At 35.1% G+C, this 21,736-nt stretch overlaps 1 protein-coding gene across 1 annotated transcript in view; it reads right to left on the bottom strand.

The window, feature by feature from the left end:
* Nucleotides 1-3,121: 3,121 nt before the first annotated feature.
* Nucleotides 3,122-21,736, bottom strand: part of ETNK1 (ethanolamine kinase 1) — a 68,962-nt gene continuing 50,347 nt past the window's right edge. The window contains exons 7-8 of the mRNA XM_082849658.1: nucleotides 9,099-9,172; nucleotides 3,122-8,768 (exon numbers count right to left, since the gene is read on the bottom strand). Coding sequence (XP_082705784.1) covers nucleotides 8,696-8,768; nucleotides 9,099-9,172 — 147 coding nt within the window. The 3' untranslated portion in view covers nucleotides 3,122-8,695. The remainder of the gene's footprint in view (nucleotides 8,769-9,098; nucleotides 9,173-21,736) is intronic.

Here is a 21,736-nt window from a genome sequence, read left to right as displayed (position 1 = left end):
ATCCATTGTTGAAATTCGTGGACAAGGATTTTAAAGCAACCATGCTCAAGGATGCAAAGACTATACTTATATTGAATAAATAGAAAATTTAAAGAAAAATAGAAACTCTAAAAAACAATGAAATGGAAATTATAGAACTGAAAATAATATCCAAAATTTAAAAAGTCACTGAATGGACATAACAGCAGTTTGGAAATTAGAAGGGAGGAAAGAAGTCAATGAAGTATGAAGACAGATGAACAGAATAATCCAATCTGGAAAACAGAGGAAACAGACATTGGAAAAATAATGAACAGAGCCTTAGTGACCTGCTGAACAACTTCAGTCTAACCATGTGTAATTAGGGACCCATAAAGGGAAGAGAGAACGAGTCTGAATATAATACTTGAAGAAATAATGGCTGAAACTTCCCCAATTTGGTAAAAGACATAAATTTACAGATTCAAAATGGTCAAAATTCAAGCAGAATCATAAATACAAAGGAAATCACATCTAAATAATCAAATTGCTAAAAACCAATTAAATACAGGTCATGCAAGCAGCCAAAAAAAAAAAAACAAAACAAACAAAAACCCCAAAATACCACACTACAAACAGAGGACATTCATTTGAATGATCACCAACTCATCACAGGTCAAAACTGTTCTTAGGAAATACAAGTATTGAAATATTAAGGGGTAAAGAAGATTTATGTGTGTAAATTGCTCAAGTAATTCACAAAAAGAAATAGAAAATGGTAAAGCAAAGGAAGTAAAATATTACTGGGGGAATCTGGAAGAGGATATATGGGAGTGCATTGAAGCATTCTTCTGACTTTTCTAGTATTTCCTAATTCTGTCAACTGATGGAATTTAGAAGCAGTAATGCCCAACAATGAACAATTAAGGCAACCAGGCCTTAATTTCTAAATATTCTCTAAAAAAAAAAAAAAAAAATGTCAGGGATCCGTGAAGAAATAGCTGAATTGAGGGTTGGGGCAGGGAAAGTACAAACCTAGCCTGGAACACCTTATGTTGCCAGAAAAGGAAGTGCTCTAAAAATGAGGTGGGCAATGTTGAAAGAATACAGCAGCCAACTTGAAGGAGCTCTCAATCACCAATCTAGAAATAAACTGAGGAACAGAATGACTGTAATAGAATTATAGCCCACAGAATATCCTTGTGTCCTTACTGCTTGGATAAATAAAGGTAAATAATAAAGGTACAGCTCTTCCTTACAGTAAAATTCCAATTTATGAATGTAGAAGGAAAGAGAGAAATAGAAAATCAACATCATGCAAACATCACAATATTGCTGCAGGAAAAAACTGCCAGTGGATGCTAAAATTAATAGCAAAGAAACCACACAACTTCCAAGTATCCTCTTCCACCAGCTATTACCAATTAAAAGTAAAACGTGGGGAGAGAAGCCTGGCAGACACTTCAATTAAGTAACTAAGGTTAAAACCACTAGTAACATATGTATTAACATCTTACACCTCATATGATACACTGAAAAGGACCTATTTCTATGGTAGTCTTGACAAAAATACCTATCTGTATTATCAGAGTAAGGAAATAAGAAAAACAAATATGAAATGGTAGAGGCAAGGAAGAACTCTGGAAAGCTGAATCAGAAATTGGAGGTGTCAGTATGGACTCAATTTCTAAAACATACATGAGTATGAGCATGTGTGCATGCGCACACACACACACGTGCGCGCGCGTTCCCTTGCTCTGCCAGCTAAAAGGGCCTAAGATCAGTAATATCCCAGGAGTAATGAGCATCCCTAGTTCTCAGATCTAAATTTCTAAATACTAACACCCCCAAAAGGAACCAGGCTCCTTGGAGAAAATGCCTGATTCCAGCGGTCAGGAAGGGAAGTACAAAATTAGTCTGCAATTTCTTGTTTTACTAGAAGGTAAGGAAGTGCTCAAAAAATTTCGGGGTATATCAAAAGGACATAGGAACCAGATTTGATGGGGTTCCCCCAAGCCAAATCTCAGACAATTTAACATCAATATATGTAAGTGTAGTAACAAATTATAATGCATTGAATAAAACAGAAACCCATGAGTATATACTTAAAATAAGGTCCCATGCATGGCAGATCAGAGAAAGATAACAGACACAAGAGGATGATTCCTTACAGTAAACAGAGATAGATAGATGATAGACAAGATATTCCTTACAGTAAAAGGTTGATATACGTGAAGCATGCAGCAGCACTAGAAGTGACTATTTTGCAGCCATCACAATAAAGACTGGTATCAAGTATTGTTAAATCAGGGGAGGAGGACAGGAGATGTTTGCCAAGGAGCAAAATACTTAAATCTTAAAGTATCTCCCCACAGACTGCTTATTAGTTACCACAGGGAAAACAACTATACAGTGACGACATAGAACAATACTTCGACCAGGTGATCAAAATTAACATCAACATTGATTTCCTCACATGTGATACTCTAACAAGGACAAATCACTTCTGTAGTATTTTGGCTGCGATACATAACCTCAATCTAATCATTAGAAAACACCAGACAAACCCAAATTGGAAGGCATTCTAATAAAACAAACACACACACACACTGCTGACTATTTTCATTATGGAAAATTGATCTTCATGATAAACATTATCTGAAGGTAGAAATCATATCTTATCTTTGTATCTCCACCATCTATCACACTACCTGACAATTAGAAACTGAGCTTAACTAACATTAGTTGAATGGATAGTCCTTGCCTAGACTGTAAGATGCTAAGTCCCAAACAGTGTCTCTATTCCTGCTTCCAGCCCCAAGCACAGTGAAAACACAAAGTATAGTGGCTAGAATAATGAATTTTTAAACTAGGTAAACAAAATTTGTTCATAATTTATACAATATTCTACACTCTCATCTCAACCAAATTTTCAAAAGTAAACTTTTTTCAAAACTTTTAAACATATATTAAAAAACCAGAGATTAGAAATTTAAAGACTCACTTCAAATATACAAATAGTTATACACGAACATTTAAAAGCTTTTTCTACAATAGGAAAACCACAAAAATAAGTTGAAGTAACAAGATTTATGGATACAAGCAGTTAGAACTCAACTTTATTGTTACAACCAATTTTTATTTACAGAATATAAATCTCTTCAAAAAGATACATTCCTTTATTTAATCAATGATAAAAGGCCTTATTAAACAGAAATAAAGCCTAAACATCACTTATATTTAAACAGAAATACAGATTCATTAAAAGTTTATGAACACATAGCAAAACTGCATTTTTATTTAAGCAGTTACATGAATGAGGCTGTTTTTAATTTTCTTCACTGGTAACCCCATTTTAACCAGAGAACAAATTTTACTTAAATTAACAGTAGTAAAAATGTAAAAATTAAATTTTAAACATGAAAAGAAGCAACAAAAAACAGGAAGTATCTTCATTACCAAACAGATTAACAAGTTCCCAGACACTCAGATACTTTCTGAGGCATATCAAAACACCTACATCAAACGTTGCATTCATTTGAGAGGTATCAATACATTTTCAGTGCTGAGACTATTTGTAGCACTTACAGTATTTACAGAGCAGCATTATACTACTATGGTTCACATTTGAGAAACATAAATTTAACCTTTATGCCACAATTTCCCAATTCAACATACAGCTAATGCAATGACAATTATTCATTTTGGTTTTTTCTTCTGAAACTGATAAGGACATTGTCATTTAAGAATATGTAATAATGCCAGGTCTTCTTTCTTAAAATAATGGTATATTTTAAAATCCAAATACTTCAAATCATGGAAACTTCACCCAGCTACACAAAGGCTCCTAAATACAGTAGAGTTTAAAAGTTTCCTTTTTGCAGATTCTACCAATTTATAATTACTTTAGTACATGTAAGTAACAGGAAACTTCTTCAGATTGTTGAACAATAAAAATTACAGGGTGTCACTACATAATTTAAGTAGCACCACAGTACAACCATGCAAGTGCTCTCATTTCCTCCACTGCTTTGGGGGTCTTTCCCAGTTCACAGGAGCTAGTTTACACAGATACTATCAGGTCTTAATCTCTCAAAGTTCCTTTTGAAATTTAACTAATGGAACAATTCAAATCAGCCACCTTTTTCTTACCCTTCACTAACTAGTTCAAATGTAACATGTAATGTTTTCAATTTGTATAAACACCTTGTGTTTTGTTAAAATGATTTATGGTATTAAGACCATTAATGGGCAAGGTGTAGACAAAAATATGCCTACATTTAGGGATTAAGAGTATTTTACAGAGCAATTTTTTCGTAACTAGAAAGCCATAGGATGCATAACGAACACAGATTTTAACTTGCTGTTTGATAACATCAGTAGCATAGTAAGTGCATTAAGTATAGGAAAGAAGAGAAAGCAGATTTCAGGACAGAAACCTACTAAAAACTTGAATTCTGAATGCCTCAAAGTCAAAAGGGTATTTTCTATAAGCACTATATTATTTTTTCTATCCAAATAGTTTAAATCTGTCCATTTCAAATTATGATCCAGAAAGGAAAATTTTAGTGTTAAAAACTGTTCAGAAAAGTCTAATTCATTGTGTAATATATCTTATTAATTTCAGTTTTCAAGTAATGCAAACTCAAGCATTTTCTTTTATAGCAATACATTTATGGACTAAACTTCAAAGATGGGGAAAAATTCATTTAAAATAATCGTTACACTTTTCTGTCTGAAGACATCAAACCCAAGACATAACACTGTAATCTCACAAGTGGTATGTAGCAGAAAAAAAAGGTGGTTCCATATAACTAATGTCTTTCGTTTAAAAAAGAAACAAAAACAAAAGAGATTGCCTTAATATGTAACTAAGTTTCCAGTCAAAGACATTCTAAAAATCTAATGAAGAAAATTCAGAGCAAATCAATTTTGAAATAAAGATAAAGCTGCTTTACCACATACTTATAATTCACTTTCCTTTGTGCATAAAAACTACTAGCATTTGCCTTTTGTGTAAAGTAGTGCAAGTTGCTGCCAATAACAAAACTCTCCTAGCATAAAGCATTGTTAACTTTGTCTATCAATTGAATGACTGACTAATATTAAAAGCTTAAGTCTATATCACTTTGGAATGCAGTATAAAATGCTTATTAAAAGCAATTTAAAGCAGAAAATCAAACTGATAGTTTTCTCATTTACATTATGAAGGAATTCAAAAATGGTACAGAAAGCTTTGTGTAATGTAAAAAAGAAATATCCATATAACTTTAAAAGTGGAGGTTTTTAACTGTTAATTGAGAGTGTTTGGGGGGAATTTTTCCTTTAAATCTGGAAGGTTTCATAATAAATATATTTATGAAGTTAAATATTTTTAGTTCAGCAAAAATGGAATTAGCAGTCATTAAAAGAGCACATACCTTTTCTGTGTTTTACAATCCCATAATGAACAACTTTATACTTAGAGAAGCCAACTGAGACATGCTTAAGTTGAACTAGGAGCTATTACTTATCATCTCCCTTGTATATGTGGGACTTAAGATTCACACTGAGATATATAAAAACTCAAAGGTTTTTTTTGTAGAAAAAGGTTAACAGCCTTGAAAACAGAAAAGGATAACACTTCAGTCTGCAATCATAAAATTATATTTTTAATTTGCTTTAGCTTAGAGTCATGACTCAAATAATAGAATTCTAACAATGTATTAATTTACTGCTTGCAGGAATCTAACCTCCAAAAACTAGTGGTCAACTAAAGTTTGAAAAAAAGTCATATTAGGCACTGAGAGGCTAAATAAATAAGTACTGACATTAACAAAAACTGACAAACCCTATTTCCAGTTCCTCTTGTTATCCCACTGTGCAGCCCGATTTGTTGGCTATTTCCAGTCTAAAACCAAAGAGCTGGATCATGACCTTACAGAAAAATGTCTACAAAAGGGAAAAGAATGCAAAACAATACACAATCTCATATGCAACATACAAGTCACACTAATTTACAAATTTTTATTTACACTGTTTTATATACATTCCAGGCAGACCTAGTTGATGAGTTTTGTGCTCATATTGATCTCAAATGATCATGTGAACAGTATGATTTACTACCACATCTCTTTAATTCCCAGAAAGTGGTGGTAGCATGGGGTCAGGAGGGGAAAAAATCAAGTATTACTGGTCAGTTAAGATCATACAAGTATGTAAGGAACAAAGGGAAAACAAATTGTGGAATTTTGCTTGCTAAAGCATCCAGGCCACTATGGTCTATTGACTAACACTGAGTATACATGAATGCCACTTCTCTAACAACCATTTTCATATTTACAAAATGAGCTTACTATCAGTTGAGTTATTAGGTAAGGCATTCAAGTTCCTTAGCTTAACATAAAAAGGCAGAAGACATCTCAGCAAGCCACAGGACAAATTTCAGAGGGATGTTTTCCCTTTAGAATCCCTTAAATGATCAATTAAAAGGGAAGCAAATTTTGAACCCTATTATTAGGTTGAAGCATGATCCCAAAAACCTGTACAGGAAGTGGGAACATCATAATACCCAAAATCTAGCCTAAAAGTGGGGGAAATATCTTAAATAGCTTATTTTGTTCCCAAGATTCATTGCCTAGGGCTAAAGTGAGAGCCTTTATTCCCCTTTACATTCACTTCTATATGAATCTCTCTGAACCACTTACAAGAGTATCACAGCTAGCAGCTAGGCACAATCTACCAGCAATGGCTCAGTGAATCTCTATTCAAAATAGTTTGAAGAATATGGAGTAAGGTAGAAAAATGATCTTCTCTCTTCCCACAGTTCTCCAAGATATATCTGCACTTTTAAGAAGTCGGAAAGCAAAAAAAAATCAAGAGTACTACATATTCTTCATTGTTCTAAGAAAATGTTCCAGCCCCAGATGAAATTCCACCAAAAACAATTTTTCAAGTTCACTCTAACATTATATAAAAAGCTATTCATTGTTTAATTGGTTCCTTTCATTTAGTTAATTAGGTAAAATTCTATTGATCCTACAGTAATATGGTTTATAAAAACAGAAGTGAACATTTGTAACATTGGGGAGGTAGAAAACAAATCTTGGTCTAACACTGTTAATATAGACACAAAACAGATTTTAAGATTCTATTCATGTAACTAGAATTTACCATTTTAAATGGCCTGTAAGTGTTTCTACTTACTTTATTAGCTTTAAACATCTTGAGATAATCCAAGTATTTTAAAGCACTTATCTGAGAATACAAGTCACTTGGAATAATACATCAGACTCCCCAGAAGATTTCTCAGAGGATTAATTTGTAGTTGCATATTCTGAATATGCAGATCCATTAAGCCAACTTTGTACATGGGCACTTATGTGACCAAAGTGCAAAGCTTGTCAGACTAATTTTCTAAGCAAAGTTAACCATGACTGCTCAACTCTACACAGCAGTCTTCAAAACTGGATGCTTGCTTATCTATCTCAAAGATCTAAGTTCCTTCCAAATAATAACTGCCATCCTCTCACTCTCAAACAGACAAAAACAAACAAACAAAATCAAAAGAAATCAAACCAAACAGAAGCCCTCCTACCAGGAGCATTTTTGCTTAATTCACATTGTTATATCAGATTTTAAGTGTACAAGATTCATGTTCTAAAGGTTCCTTATTTAATTCTTTTAACCATCTCAACTTATTTCTCTGAAACTATTGATACATTTATCAAGTAATCATTTGCTATCATTCTAAAGACATGGAGCCAGACTAAAACATTAAAACCTCACTGTAAGGAATGAATCTGAAGAAGTAAAAAAGAATTAAACTAAATGACATTTTCTTGTTCCCAAGTATGATAAGCATTCTTTGTTTCAAAAATTAACAATTGCTGTACTAGCTACTATTTAATAACAAACAAAATATACAACATCTCAATAAGTAAAACAAAATTTTTGGTTAGAAACAATTTGATATAGTAAAATTTTAAAAACAAACTGTAACTTAAATGACCATATATAGTATGTGAAAACATTATTTAATACAGATTTTGGTAACATAAAATCATCATATATCTATTCCAGGATTATATGGTAAATATTAATATTTATACTGCCAGACTATGTAGCAAGAGGGGAATTTAATTCTAAGATGTTCCCCCCAAAAAAATGCTTTCCAGTACTCCAGAAAGATGTACCACTAGCATAGACAGTGAATGTACTTCACTCTCCTAAACAGATATTTTTCTATGAACATCTTAATTTATCTAAACCAGTGTCTGGCATTCCAAGAGTAAATGATTCATTTAACTAACGTGTGTCAAAATAAAAAGGTTACACTGAACACCTAAAATGTTTACTAAAATTGTTATTAAAGTAAAACTTAAAAGAAAATTTTCTCTGGAAAATTTTTGTTGCTTACACTCAACAAACAGATGAAACAGATGAAAACAGTCACAGAATTCATGTTAAATTTATAATAAATAATTAACATATAACATAGATTAAATTATCAAAGGATTAAACTGACATCTTTATACCTTTTTGCTGATTTAACAAACTTCTAACCCACCACATACTGAGAGCAGTAGGTGTATTTCTTAACATCATTCTATTTAAAAAATAAATTGGTTGTTTAGAAGCATAATTTGTAAAGCAAGATAACCAAATTAAAAGAATTTTAACATATATTGGCTTTTTGGAATTTCTTAAAATATCCACAAGCATTGTTCAGCTACTTAAGAATAATTAAATGTCTTCTTTACTCAGGCACCTTTAATGCAGTAACCTCAGGCTTCATCTTAAAGTATTGGTTAAAACGAACAATTGCATACCTATTGAGAAAAGAGAGTAACAACATAATTACAGCTAAAAACCTTAATCCTTCGATTATTTCCACCCACCCGTTCTAAACTGATTTTTTTAAAGTTTTTAAATTTTCAAGGGACATATTTTTAGTTTATTGCACCACCTACTGGACACTTTTCTAATACTGAAATCATTTAACAGATTATACCAGATTTCCTTGCAGACCAATTTATTAAATGTATGCAACCTCTGCAACATTTGACTAAAAATAATAACTACAATGTCCCCTATAAATTCTAAATGTAAATCCCAAGAGTAAGAGACAAATGTAATGCATACAGTAAAATTAAACTTACCCAAGGAAATCAAACTCAATAGTGGAGTATTTGGCTTGAATCAAAGCCCACAAACCCCAAAAGAAATGTGAAGCCTAAAAAAAGGGAAGAAAAATCAAGAATTATGATAATGCATTTCTTTGTAAAACAAATATTGAATTGTAAGTTTCTTCCTTTTTCATCAATTCCATGAACAATACTTTCTTGATGCTTTTTTAACACAAAGTATCTAAAACACAGGTAATACTGAAGTGTACAGTTATCTGGATGGCTATAGACCACTTTTGTCCACAAAAGAGGTTATAATAAATTATAATCACTAAAAAATAAGTAGAGCCCAGTTCCTGTATCCTGCTTTGTGTGGGCAGAGTTTGGCATCAGCACTGATACATGTTGTTAGTTAAGTGTTTGTAATGGGTCATAATTGCTAACAGGATTTCCTATAAAATACATTACCAAAGGATTTTGTTTCTTAAAATATATACAAAAAGGAAAATCCAAATCTCAAAAATAAAACATATACTGAAACCTGAAGATGTTCAGGGGGTGACAAATTTCTGAAATCAATTTTTATTGACCCAACAATTCTGCGCAATCAATGATGATATAAAGTTACACAACTTGACTTATGTTGGAGAAAAATGAGTCTTAGGACTTAAAGAGTAAACAGATGACTGTATAATTAGGAGCTGCACAATAATTTTGTATGTGTGCTTTACAATCTATTTTCATTTAAACACGATATTTCAAGATTCTGAGGGAGGAACCAAGATGGTGCAGTAGAATGACATGCTCTCACTCCCTCTTGTGAGAACACCAGAATCACAACTAGCTGCTGGACAATCACTGACAGGAAGAAACTGGAACTCACCAAAAAAGATACCCCATATCCAAAGACAAAGGAGAAGCCACAATGAGACGGTAGGAGGGGTGCAATCACAGTAAAATCAAATCCCATGACTGCTGGGTGGGTGACTCACAGACTGGAGAACACTTAGACCACAGAAGTCCACCCGCTGGAGTGAAGGTTCTTAGCCCCACATCAGGCTTCCCAACCTAGGGGTCCAGCAATGGGAGGAAGAACTCCTAGAGAATCAGACTTTAGAAGGCTAGAGGGATTTGACTGCAGGACTTCAACAGGACCGGGGGAAATAGGGACTCCACTCTTGGAGGGCACACAGAAAGTAGTGTGTGCCTCGGGACCCAGGGGAAGGAGCAGTGACCCCAGGGGAGACTGAACCAGACCTACCTGCTAGTGTTGGAGGGTCTCCTGCAGAGGCGGGGGGTGGCTCTGTTTCACTGGGGGATGGGGACAATGGCAGCAGAAGTTCTGAAAGAACTCCTTGGTGTGTGCCCTCCCAGAGTCTGTCATTAAGCCCCACCAAAGAGCCCAGGTAGGCCCCAGTATTGGGTTGCCTCAGGCCAAACAACCAGCAGGGAGGGAACCCAGCCCCACCAATCAGCAGTCAAGCAGATTAAAGTTTTACTGAGCTCTGCCCACCAGAGCAACAGTCAGCTCTACCCACCACCAGTCCCTCCCATCAGACTTACACAAGGCTCTTAGACAGCCTCATCCACCAGAGGGTAGACAGCAGAAGAAAGAAGAACTACAATCCTGCAGCCTGTGGAACAAAAACCACATTCACAAAAAGATAGACAAGATGAAAAGGCACAGGACTATGTACCAGACGAAGAAACAAGATAAAACCCCAGTAAAACAACTAAATGAAGTGGAGATAGGAAACCTTCCAGAAAAACAATTCAGAATGATAGTGTAGATGATCCAGGACCTCAGAAAAAGAATGGAGGCAAAGATCGAGAAGATGCAAGAAATGTTTAACAAAGACCGAGAAGAATTAAAGAACAAACAAACAGAGATGAACAATACAATAAGTGAAATGAAAACTACACTAGAAGCAATCAATAGCAGAATAACTGAGGCAGAAGAACGGATAAGTGACCTGGAGGACAGAATGCTGGAATTCACTGCTGCGGAACAGAATAAAGAAAAAAGAATGAAAAGAAATGAAGACAGCCTAAGAGACCCCTGGGACAACATTAAACACAACAACATTCGCATTATAGGGGTCCCAGAAGGAGAAGAGAGAGAGAAAGGACCCAAGATAATATTTGAAGACATTATAGTTGAAAACTTCCCTAACATGGGAAGGGAAATAGCCACCCAAGTCCAGGAAGTGCAGCGAGTCCCATACAGGATAAACCCAAGGAGAAACATGCCAAGACACATAGTAATCAAATTGGCAAAAATTCAAGACAAAGGAAAATTATTTAAAGCAGCAAGGGAAAAATGACAAATAACATACAAGGGAACTCCCATAAGGTTAATAGCTGACTTCTCAGCAGAAACTCTACAAGCCAGAAGGGAGTGGCATGATATACTTAAATGGATGAAAGGGAAGAGCCTACAACGAAGATTACTCTAGCCAGCAAGGATCTCATTCAGATTCCATGGAGAAATCAAAAGCTTTACAGATAAGCAAAAGCTAAGAGAATTCAGCACCACCAAACCAGCTCTACAACAAATGCTAAAGGAACTTCTCTAAGTGGGAAACACAAGAGGAGAAAAAGACCTACAGAAACAAACCCAAAACAATTAAGAAAATGGTCCTAGGAACATACATATTGATAATTACCTTAAACATAAATGGATTAAATGCTCCAACCAAAAGACACAGGCTTGCTGAATGAATACAAAAACAAGACCCATATATATGCTGTCTACAAGAGACCCACTTCAGACCTAGGGACACATCCAGACTGAAAGCAAGGGAATGGAAAAAGATATTCCATGCAAATGGAAATCAAAAGAAAGCTGGAGTAGCAATACTCATATCAGATAAAATAGACTTTAAAATAATGTTACAAGAGACAAGGAAGGATACTACATAATGATCAAGGAATCAATCAAAGAAGAAGATATAACAATTATAAATATATATGCACCCAACATAGGAGCACCTCAATATATAAGGCAACTGCTAACAGCTCTGAAAGAGGAAATCGACAGTAACACAATAATAGTGGGGGACTTTAACACCTCACTTACACCAATGGACACATCACCCAAAATGAAAATAAATAAGGAAACAGAAGCTTTAAATGACACAACAGACCAGATAGATTTAACTGATATTTATAGGACATTCCATCCAAAAACAGCAGATTACACTTTCTTCTCAAGTGCCCAGGGAACGTTCTCCAGGATAGATCACATCCTGAGTCACAAATCAAGCCTTAGTAAATTTAAGAAAATTGACATCATATCAAGCATCTTTTCTGACCACAACACTATGAGATTAGAAATGAATTACAGGGAAAAACACATAAAAAACGTAAACACATGGAGGCTAAACAATATGTTACTAAATAATCAAGACATAACTGAAGATATCAAAGAGGAAATAAAAAATACCTAGAGACAAATGACAATGAAAACACAGCGATCCAAAACCTTTGGGATGCAGCAAAAGCAGTTCTAAGAGGGAAGTTTATAGCTATACAAGCCTACCTCAAGAAACAAGAAAAATATCAAATAAACAATCTAACCTTACACCTAAAGGAACTAGAGAAAGAAGAACAAACAAAACCCAAAGTTAGCAGAAGGAAAGAAATCATAAAGATCAGAGCAGACATAAATGAAATACAAACAAAGAAAACATAGGAAAGATCAATAAAACTAAAAGCTGGTTCTTTGAGAAGTTAAACAAAATTGATAAACCATTAGCCAGACTCATCAAGAAAAAGAGGGAGAGGACTCAAATCAATAAAATCAGAAATGAAAAAGAAGTTACAACAGACACCACAGAAATACAAAGCATCCTAAGAGATTACTAAAGGCAACTCTATGCCAATAAAATGGACAACCTGGAAGAAATAGATGAATTCTTAGAAAGGTATAACCTTCCAAGACTGAACCAGGAAGAAACAGAAAATATGAACCAACCAATCACAAGTAATGAAATTGAAACTGTGATTAAAAATCTACCAACAGGGCTTCCCTGGTGGCGCAGTGGTTGAGAGTCCGCCTGCCGATGCAGGGGACACGGGTTCGTGCCCGGTCCGGGAAGATCCCACATGCCGCGGAGCAGCTGGGCCCGTGAGCCATGGCCGCTGAGCCTGCGCGTCCGGAGCCTGTGCTCCGCAACGGGAGAGGCCACAGCAGTGAGAGGCCCGCGTAACGCAAAAAAAAAAAAAAAAAAAAATCTTCCAACAAACAAAAGTCCAGGACCAGATGGCTTCACAGCTGAATTCTATCAAACATTTAGAGAACAGCAAACACCCATCCTTCTCAAGCTCTCCCAAAAAACTGCAGAGGAAGAAACACTCCCAAACTCATTCTATGGGGCCACCCCCTGATATGAAAACCAGACAAAGATACTACAAAAAAGGAAAATTACAGACCAATATCACTGATGAATATAGATGCAAAAATCCTCAGCAAAATACTAGCAAACAGAATCCAACAACACATTAAAAGGATCATACACCATGATCAAGTGGGATTTATCCCAGGGATGCAAGGATTCTTCAATATACGCAAATCAATCAATATGATACACCATATTTACAAACTGAAGAATAAAAACCATATGATCATCTCAATAGATGCAGAAAAAGCTTTTGACAAAATTCAACACCCATTTATGATAAAAACTCTCCAGAAAGTGGGCATAGGGGGAACCTACCTCAACATAATAAAGGCCATATACGACAAACCCACCACAAACATCATTCTCAATGGTGAAAAACTGAAAGCATTTTCTCTAAGATCAGGAACTGGACAAGGATGTCCACTCTCGACACTATTATTCAACATAGTTTTGGACATCCTAGCCACAGCAATCAGAGAAGAAAAAGAAATAAAAGGGATACAAATTGGAAAAGAAGAAGTAAAACTGTCACTGTTTGTAGATTACATGATACTATACATAGAGAATCCTAAAAATGCCACCAGAAAACTACTAGAGCTAATCAATGAATTTGGTAAAGCTGCAGGATACAAAATTAATGCACAGAAATCTCCTGCATTCTTATACACTAATGATGAAAAATCTGAAAGAAAAATTAAGGAAACACTCCCATTTACCATTGCAACAAAAAGAATGAAATACCTAGGAATAAACCTACCTAAGGAGACAAAAGACCTGTATGTATAAAACTATAAGATACTGATGAAAGAAATTAAAGATGATACAAATAGATGGAGAGATATACCATGTTCTTGGATTGGAAGAATAAACATTGTGAAAATGACTACTACCCAAAGCAATCTACAGATTCAATGCAATCCCTATCAAATTACCAATGGCATTTTTTACAGAACTAGAACAAAAAATCTTAAAATTTGTATGGAGACACAAAAGACCCCGAATAGCCAAAGCAGTCTTGAGGGAAAAAAGCGGAGCTGGAGGAATCAGACTCCCTGACTTCAGACTATACTACAAAGCTACAGTAATCAAGACAATATGGTACTGGCACAAAAACAGAAACATAGATCAATGGAACAAGATAGAAAGCTCAGAGATAAACCCACGCACCTACTGTCAACTAATCTATGACAAAGGAGGCACAGATATACAATGTAGAAAAGACAGTCTCTTCAATAAGTGGTGCTGGGAAAACTGGACAGCTACATGTAAAAGAATGAAATTAGAACACTCCCTGACACGATACACAAAAATAAACTCAAAATGGATTCGGGACCTAAATGTAAGACCGGACACTATAAAACTCTTAGAGGAAAACATAGGAAGAACAGTCTTTGACATAAATGACAGCAAGATCTTTTCTGATCCACCTCCTAGAGTAATGGAAATAAAAACAGAAATAAACAAATGGAACCTAATGAAACTTCAAAGCTTTTGCACAGCAAAGGAAACCATAAACAAGACGAAAAGACAACCCTCAGAATGGGAGAAAATATTTGCAAATGAATCAATGGACAAAGGATTAATCTCCGAAATATATAAACAGCTCATTCAGCTCAATATTAAAGAAACAATCAACCCAATCCAAAAATGGGCAGAAGACCTAAATAGACATTTCTCCAAAGAAGACATACAGATGGCCAAGAAGCACATGAAAAGCTGCTCAACATCACTAATTATTAGAGAAATGCAAATCAAAACTACAATGAGGTATCACCTCACACCAGTTAGAATGGGCATCATGAGAAAATCTACAAACAACGAATGCTGGAGAGGGTGTGGAGAAAAGGGAACCCTCTTGCACTGTTGGTGCAAGAATGTTGGTGGGAATGTAAATTGATACAGCCACTATGGAGAACAGTATGGAGGTTCATTAAAAAACTAAAAATAGAATTACCATATGATCCAGCAATCCCACTACTGGGCATATATCCAGAGAAAACCACAATTCAAAAAGGCACATGCGGGCTTCCCTGGTGGTGCAGTGGTTTAGAGTCCTCCTGCTGATGCAGGGGACACGGGTTCGTGCCCCGGTCCGGGAAGATCCCACATGCCACGGAGCAGGTAGGCCCGTGAGCCATGGCCGCTGAGCCTGCGCGTCTGGAGCCTGTGCTCCGCAACGGGAGAGGCCACAACAGTGAGAGGCCCGCGTACTGCAAAAAAAAAACAAAAACAAAAAGACACATGCACCCCAATGTTCATTGCAGCACTATTTACAATAGCCAGGTCAGGGAAGCAACCTAAATGCCCATTGACAGACGAATGGATAAAGAAGTTGTGGTACACATATACAATGGAATATTACTCAGCCATAAAGAGGAACGAAACTGAGTCATTTGTTCAGACATGGATGGATCTAGAGACTGTCATACAGAGTGAAGTAAGTCAGAAAGAGAAAAACATATATCGTATATTAACGCATATATGTGGAATGTAAAAAAATGGTACAGATGAACCGGTTTGCAGGGCAGAAGCTGAGACACAGATGTAGAGGACAAACATATGGACACCAAGTGGGGAAAGTGGCGTGGGGGGGATGGTGGTGTGATGAATTGGGCGATTGGGATTGACATGTATACACTGATGTGTATAAAATGGATAACTAACAAGAACCTGCTGTATAAAAAAATAAATTAAATTAAATTAAAAGAAGAAAAAGAAGCAGACTCACAGATAAAAGGAACAAACTAGTGGTTACCACTTCTGGGGATGGGCAATATAGGGGTGGGGGAAAAAAGGGTTATCATAGGGTTATATGCAGTCACGTGTGTGAAAGTTTTGGAAATTGTAAAGCACTATAAAATTTTTTAAATCTTTCATTCAATAAAAAATTATGTACAATTAAAAAGAAAATCTGGCAGTGTTTTGGTCAGTTCAGTAAAGCTACACAGAAAAGACTGCCAAGCATATGCTGGCTCCTAGTTTTTATGCCGTTTGTGGTTCAGATGCATTTCTTTCATTCTGATTACTTAGGAAAAGTTATCTCCAGCTTGCTTTATCCCATTATTTTCTGTCTACTTTACTGTCTTCAATTTATCTTGTTTAATGACAGATTTTTAAAGCAGTTGGTATTTTACTTTTTTAGTCATCATTCTTTTTATATCCCTACTTATTACATCTTATTAGAAAACCTATTTTGTTCTGTGTTTCAGTTTTTTCTGCTACATATTTATGAGGCTTCCAATTGGCTTTCTCTTTGAAAGCATTAAACAGAATATTGGTATAAATTATATTGTACATACAAGCAAAAATAAAATAGTTGCATGTGTACTTTTTTAACATTTACATAGATAGATACTTGGCTTACATTTATCTCTACCTATGCATCTTTTGATTAGCTATAATCCACATCCAAATATTTAGACTATCTGTTCTCATATATTGAAAATGGATTGATCTATATTTTTCCCTACTGGAATCGTACCTTACTATATATCCAGCTTTAATTTTCATATCTTCCTATAGTGGTCAGATTCTACTAAGTTTTACCATTGCATTGTACTCCTTAGCTTTTCTAGGCTGGGACTACACAACACTGCATTAAACAGAGTTAAATATTTGATAATCTAAAAAAAAAAAAAGTTTCTGATAACACTAAGACTTCACTTCCCAAGAAATACTCTATTCTAACTAGAAATACTATAACTAGAAAAAAATTACTAGGTGTGTGGTTGTAAGCAACTTAATTAACCCCTCTGTACGTCTGTTCTCTCATCTGTAAAATGCAAGTGAGATATTATAATTTATAATAAGATATAGACATTTGATCTTCATTCACTGTTCCTGGCTCATAGCTCCTTGGACTTTCCTAAGCATAGAGCAACTGGAAGCATCTTTTGTTACAATATTTGGTCTTTTGTCATTGGTTCCTGAAATAGTTCCACAGCTATAATGTGAAAGGAATGTCTTTGTTATTCTTAACAAGCCCCTTTCAACCACATGTTAATGAGGTATCTTTTGGAAAGCCCCTAAACTTGAGGGCTGGTTGCCAGGGAACTAACCACGTGATTAGAAGGTTGGAACTTTCCGCCCCACCACCTCCAGACTTCCAGGGAGGGAAGAGGGAATGAAAACTGAGATGGCCAGTGGTTTAATCAATCTTGCTTTGGTAATGAAGCGTCCACTAAAACCTAATAGGAAGGAGTTTGGAGAGCTTCCATATTTCGTGAACCAGATGACCTACACACATGTTGGGAGGGTGGTACACCCGAAACTCCACAGGAACATAAGTTCTTACACCCAGGACACTTCCAGACCTCACCGTACTATACCTCTTCATCCAACTGTTCTTTTGTATCCCTATAATATCCTTTATGATAAACTGGTAAACAAATGTAAACGTTTCTTTGAGTTCTGTGAGCCACTCTAGCAAATTAATAGGCCCCAAGGAGGGAGTTGTGGAAGCCTCCCATTTAAAGCCAGTGGACTTGCGAGTGGCATCTAAAGGGGCAAGGGGGCTTTGAACCTTTAACCTATGGAATCTGACACTTATCTCCAGGTAGATAGTGTCAGACCTGAGTTAAATTTGTAGGACACCCAATCACTGCCTACTGAGAACTAGAGAACTGATTGGTGTGTGGAAAAAAAACCACATCGGAACAGCTGGCATACAACAAACGTTCAATAAAATGTTAATTATTAATTATATGAAACCAGAATGACAAAAATGATGAAGATTTTTTAAAATGGTCTTCTTTCTGTCTAAGGAAGTGTCTCAGGTATTGAAAAGTGATTTATGAGATGAGATGCCTTCCTTCTTTTGAAAGTCTAAATCAGTGGTTCTCAAAGTGGTCCATGAATCCATGGAAGACTCTGAGGCCCAAAACTATTTTCATAATAATACTAATATGTTACTTGTCTTTTCGACTATGTTTACATTTGCAATGATAAAAAAGCAATACTGGGTGAAGCTCCTGGTACCTTAACATAAGTCAAGGCAGTGGTACCAAAATGAATTAGTATAGTAGTCTTATTCTTCACCACCACCACACACTCACAGTACAAATCCAGTCTCACTAAAGAATGTCCTTTAATAGTTAAAGTCCTTTAACTATTAATTTTATTAAATCTCCACCCCTGAGTACATGATATTCTGATATTCTGTGGGATGATATAGGAAGTACAAATAAAGCATTTCTGATGCATACCCAAAGCATGAAGGCTGTCTCAAGGAAAACCACATATGACTGAGCTGTGACCTAAACTTGCACATTTTTAATGGAACGTCATTTTTACTTGAAGAACAACTGACATATGAACTAGAGTTATTAGACTTGGGTATTTGGCAGACATTTCTCAAATATAAAAAAGAGAACTTGTCATTTCAATGAGAATAAATGACAGTATTTGTTGCCAATGACAGACTTTGACTATTCAACATAAAATTAGAACTTTGGAAAATCTGTATTCAACTCTGTGAGCTTATCAGCTTCTCAATAAAGTACTAAAACTCTTCTGATACTGGTGGTGATATCAATAAATGTGATTTTTTAAATATCATATAATGAGATGTATCAACTTTTAGAAGATCTATACAGCTCAATAAATCCATATTTTCCAAATAACTAATGAATGACATTCAAATTACAAAATCACACGTTGGTAAAAGAACCATTCAAAGTGCAAGATAAACTAATGGAGTTTAATGTAATAGAATACAAAAGTTAACTTATGTGTTCAGATTGAACATTACAATTAACCTTTAAGAAACTATCACTTGCTGAGTTTTGGTGAAGCATCAAAAAAGAATATCCACAATTCCCTGAAAAGGCAAAACACTCCTCTTTTCCAACAACCCTATGTGTGCGAAACAGGACTATCTTCATATACTTCAACCAAAACAATACATTGTAAGAGATGAAATGCAGGAGCAAATATGAGAATACAGCTTTTGTTATGCCAGACATTACAGAGGTTTGCAAAAGTAAAAAATTATGTCATCCTTCTCACTGAAGTGTTTTCTGATTTGGAAAATAGCTATTTTTCATTTTTAAAATGCTGTTTATGTTAACGTGAGTTTTTTTAAAAAACATGTATTTAATAAATATTTTGAATTTGTTTTAATTTCCAAGATGGTAAATACTGATAATTAAACCATATAAACAAAATCTCGTAGAGGTCTTCAAAAAAGTTTTTGAAGCGTAAAATAAGGTACTGAGACCAAAAAGGTTGAGAACCACTAGTCTTAATCACCTCAGCATATTCTAATGATATAAAAATCATCTGCAAGTGGTATCATAATCTCTTCCTATTACGTGGGTTCTGTAGTAGAAAAGACTAAAATCAGGGGACATTCTACACCTAAAAATAACATAACATTCTACACCTAAAAATAGCAGTGCTGGCAAATGTATTTCTCAATTTTATTCATATAGTAATGGAAAATAATTCTAAACTAGAGAAGCATTATACATAAAACTTCACTTTTTTGGTAGGTAACACCTTTTATAGGGTGAAAAATTAAAAATTTATATGTAACATTAGACTCATAAACAGATAAAAGGGGAAGTGAGGAAATAGCCCATTTGTCATTTTGCATTCTCCAAAATGGCAAAGAGAGAATATTTAAGTACAAATAATATAATAATCTGTGATTCTATGATTTACTAATACTACTTCTCTCAGATTTGGAAGTTATGGATATGTAAGTCTATCAAAGGGTATTTTAATTCCTAGGCTACCCACATCTGTTGCAAAGAAAAATTAAAAGCTTTATATGGTGAACAAATGACTAAAATGAATCCTCAAACTGTTTCCTGAAAACCTCAATATAACTTTAATATTTTACTTAGAAAGAATCTGAAGTCTGCCAACAATGTGTCTAAAAACTCCTCAAAGCTTAAAAAACCCCTGTATTCCCTATTTGGTTTTGTAATGCAAATACCTACTTTTGTTTGTCATCTCCTCAACATTAATTAATTATAGTAAACAATTAATTAGAAGTGAAATCTTTTAATACTGAGGAAGTCTGATCATACCATTTACTGAACATTTATTTATTTAGAACATTACCAAACATTTACCAAACATTTATTTACCAAACAATAAACATTTACCAAACATTTATTTATTTAGAACAGCTACACCTTGATCTTATTCAAACCTCTTTTCCTCCCTTATCAAAACAGCTTTATAATGTATGTATGTGCTGTCTTCTTCATGACAAGTGATCAAGGAAAGAGGAGGAAACAGTATTTAAGACACATCCATAAGGAACAAGAGGAACTTGCCAGAGAATACAGGGAAAAGGGCATTCTAGGTAGAAAGGAATAATCTATACAAAAGCATACAGGCTTAAAACACCCTGGAGTGTTTAGAAAACAAGATGACTCTGCCAGAGAGGAGGTGGTAGGTGAGAAATTTAGTGGGAAATAAGACAATTTGTAGATGCTATCATTTGGATTTCATTCTGTAAGTCACGGGGAGTCATAAAGTAGGAAAGTGACACAATCAGATTCATAAATTAGATTCTAGTTATTAGAAAGAGCACTTTTAAAATATACAGTGTGAATTACAGACAGAAAAAACCTGCAGGTAAAGAGACCAGTAAAGACTAACATAGGTGAGAGACAAAGGCCTTAATCAAAGGTCATGCAATTAAGGAGAAAGGGTTGGAATTGACAGAATTTTAGAATAGAATCTGAAAATAGAAAAAATGTGAGAAGAAGAGGAACACATGAAAAAAAATTCCTTCTTTCCTGGTTTCAGAATACAGCAACAGAATGGACAGCATTTTAATTAAGTCAAGATAGTACAATAAAGAATAAAGAATGGGACAGAGGATAGGATGCAGAAAATAAAATTCAAGTTTGGACACCTTGTGGTCAAATACTAATGGGACCCTGGATAGATACAGTCAGTACTGATCTGGAGCCTGTCAGTGGGATCATTAACAGAAAGGGCAATAAAAGTCATGGGACTAGATCACCCAATATAAGTATATAAAGTGGGGAACTCCCCAGCAGTCCAGTGGTTAGGACTCCATGCTCTCACTGCTGCGGGTCTGGGTTCAATCCCTGGTCAGAGAACTAAGATCCCACAAGCCGTGTGGCACGGCCAAAAAAAAAAAAAAAAAGTATATAATGTACATAAAATGAAAGGAGGGAGGCCCAAAATCCGAACACTAGGAAACACTAGCATGTAAGAGGGTTGGAGGAAGAGTAAGAAGAAAGAGGAGCCAGAGAAGGAGACAAGCAGGAGGGCACAAAAGAG

This window comes from Leucopleurus acutus (genome assembly GCF_964270905.1).
Source record: "Leucopleurus acutus genome assembly, chromosome: 11".
NCBI classification, from domain to species: Eukaryota; Metazoa; Chordata; class Mammalia; order Artiodactyla; family Delphinidae; genus Leucopleurus; species Leucopleurus acutus.
This window is presented reverse-complemented; position numbering and strand designations above follow the sequence as displayed.